This window comes from Triticum aestivum, chromosome 3B, assembly GCF_018294505.1.
Source record: "Triticum aestivum cultivar Chinese Spring chromosome 3B, IWGSC CS RefSeq v2.1, whole genome shotgun sequence".
In the NCBI taxonomy this organism is placed as follows: domain Eukaryota; kingdom Viridiplantae; phylum Streptophyta; class Magnoliopsida; order Poales; family Poaceae; genus Triticum; species Triticum aestivum.
The window spans coordinates 713,120,462-713,122,811 of NC_057801.1; the positions used below are offsets into that span (position 1 = coordinate 713,120,462).

General features: G+C 49.1%; 1 protein-coding gene across 1 annotated transcript; it reads left to right on the plus strand.

The window, feature by feature from the left end:
- The first annotated feature begins 848 nt into the window (after positions 1–848).
- LOC123066167 (abscisic acid and environmental stress-inducible protein) lies at positions 849–2,134 on the plus strand. The gene is made up of 2 exons (XM_044489311.1): positions 849–922; positions 1,170–2,134. The coding sequence occupies exon 2, from the start codon at positions 1,221–1,223 to the stop codon at positions 1,842–1,844; it is 624 nt and encodes a 207-aa protein (XP_044345246.1). The 5' UTR covers positions 849–922; positions 1,170–1,220; the 3' UTR covers positions 1,845–2,134.
- Positions 2,135–2,350: the final 216 nt, after the last annotated feature.

Here is a 2,350-nt window from a genome sequence, read left to right on the forward strand (position 1 = left end):
ATGAGTGTATGCGCGTATGTATGAGCGCTTGCGTCTGTACTGTGTTAAAAAAAAAGCCGTGTCGCTCCCGTATCATCCTCCGCATCAATTTGCTCTCGTTAGCGAAATCGACCGAACGTGCAAAAAAAGGGAGACATATATGGCTGATTAAAAGCGAACACGCTCGGATAAACCTGTCAAATAGTTTTTGATGAATCTAAAGCTCACTTTCATGCATGTAAATGTAATGTGAGTAAGTTGACCCCATTTTTCTAGCCAGAGAGCACGAAAGAGGTACTCCACTACTTCTGGTTCTAGACCACGACAGTGGAGTATTCTTTTACTGCTGGAGTAGTGTAATTTACTTGATTAGTTAGATATTTAACAGGCCGGCAGGTAATGGCCTGGCTAATGGGATAAGGATGATTGTAGTTGCGGTCACTGACCATAGATAGGTTGCAACTTGCAAGGCGCAGTACTTACCACATAGTGATAGTGACATACACCACCCATGCCGCCACACATACCGGTCCATAATACACCACATACGGCGAAGATCTATCGCCCTGCCCACTTTGAATTAAAAAGAATTGATGAATTAACTACAACATGTGAAGCTTCGTGTATGGTTCCTACATGTATGCAAGTCTCCTAAGTAGCTCCTTCCACTTGGCAACTAGTGCTGATGATGCTCTTTAATTTAGCTGCGTACGTACCCTTCAGGACGTCATTAACCCACATGCGCGCAGTTACAAGGGAAAATGAGGTTAGGTTCTCTGAGGAAGTAATCAAAAGAGCACTTTCTTTATTGCACAAATGATGACCTCTGTTGGATAGACACAGTTGGCTTGAACGGTTGTGCCACTATATAAACGGTGCCTGCAGGCTCAAGGCTACATACCAGGCTTGAGAAGTGCAAGGCCAACAACCACTTTATTGTCTGGTATGCTCCAAAAGCTAGCCTCCTCCTTGATTGTTTTCCACTTTGTGTTCACTTTTCACTGTGCTGGTTTAGCTAAATATCTTCATGATATCTACTAACTGTTCATCAACAGTTAGTTAGCTTCAGTAATTAGAAGTCCTAAGATGCAGTACTAGAGTTTTTTGTTAACTAATAGCACAAGTTTTATGTGTTTTCCGACCGATCGATGCATGATTCCTGGGTCTAACTGAAGTTAATTTGGGCGTAGCATAAGCATACAGGGAAAAGAAGAGGAATTAAGCTCCAAGACTTGGAGGCGATGTCGTGGTGGAAGTCCAAGTCGCACTTCAGCGCCGACAGCCAGGACTCGAGCTCCGACGACGCGTACCGCGGAGGCAAGGACCGCTCGCCGTCGCGTCGCAAGAAGTCCGACGAAGACGAGGAGGAGTACCGCCCATACGCAGGCTACGGCGCCAACACCAACCGTGGCGGGGCCAACGAAGGCGGTGGCGGCTACAACGGTGGTTACGGCGGCGGGGGCGGCGGCTACAACAACGGCTACGGCGGCGGTGGCGGTGGCTCGTACAGCAACGGCAACGGCGGTATCACGCCCTACAACGGCGGCGGTGGCGGCTACAACAGCAACTCTTCCTACGGCAACGGCGGCGGTGGCTACAACAACAACTCCTCCTACGGCAACGGCGGCGGCGACGGGTACAACAACGCTCCCAGCTGGGCTTCCCAGGACCCCGCCGGCCGGACTCCGATGTACATAAACACCAGGGAGGTCCACGTCTATGGGGCGCCACAGAACGACGACGACTACAACGGCGACCAGAAGAGGCGTGGCGGCGGCGGCGGGGGCAGCGGGTTCTTCGGTCCGGCCTTCCATGCGGTCGGCCATTTCGTCGATCGCAGGTTCGGCCTCGACGACAGGAACTGATCGATCACGCCCATATATATGGCTGAATGCGCTGGTCATGCAGATATGCATGGATGCTGGCGACGATCGATCGAGTACTACACTACTACTACTACTACTACGTGCTGTGATGTGTGTCTTGGATAGTTTCCAGGTGTACCAGTGATATGCTTCAGTTCTGCGCAGTGATGTGTGTGTTGTTTGTGTTGCATCGTGTACAACATGATTTTATCATGCAGATGTTGTATATGTATATATGTACGCAACTTAATTACTTCTTGTTCTCTCTAAAAAAAACTTAGGTTACTTCTTGTAATTGCATGCAGATACACGGCAACTATGATTTCACTCTCCAATAGTTGTTTCCATGCTGAGTGTAACTCATGTGTCCTTCGTAAAAATCCTACTCCTTTGAGAACCAAGCGCTGCCTTGGATGGCTACAGCTTATCGGGTGCAAGCTCGCCCGCCCATGTTTGATCCGCGGGGAGGTCTCATTTCTACCTTTAACGACATTTTATAGTTTGTC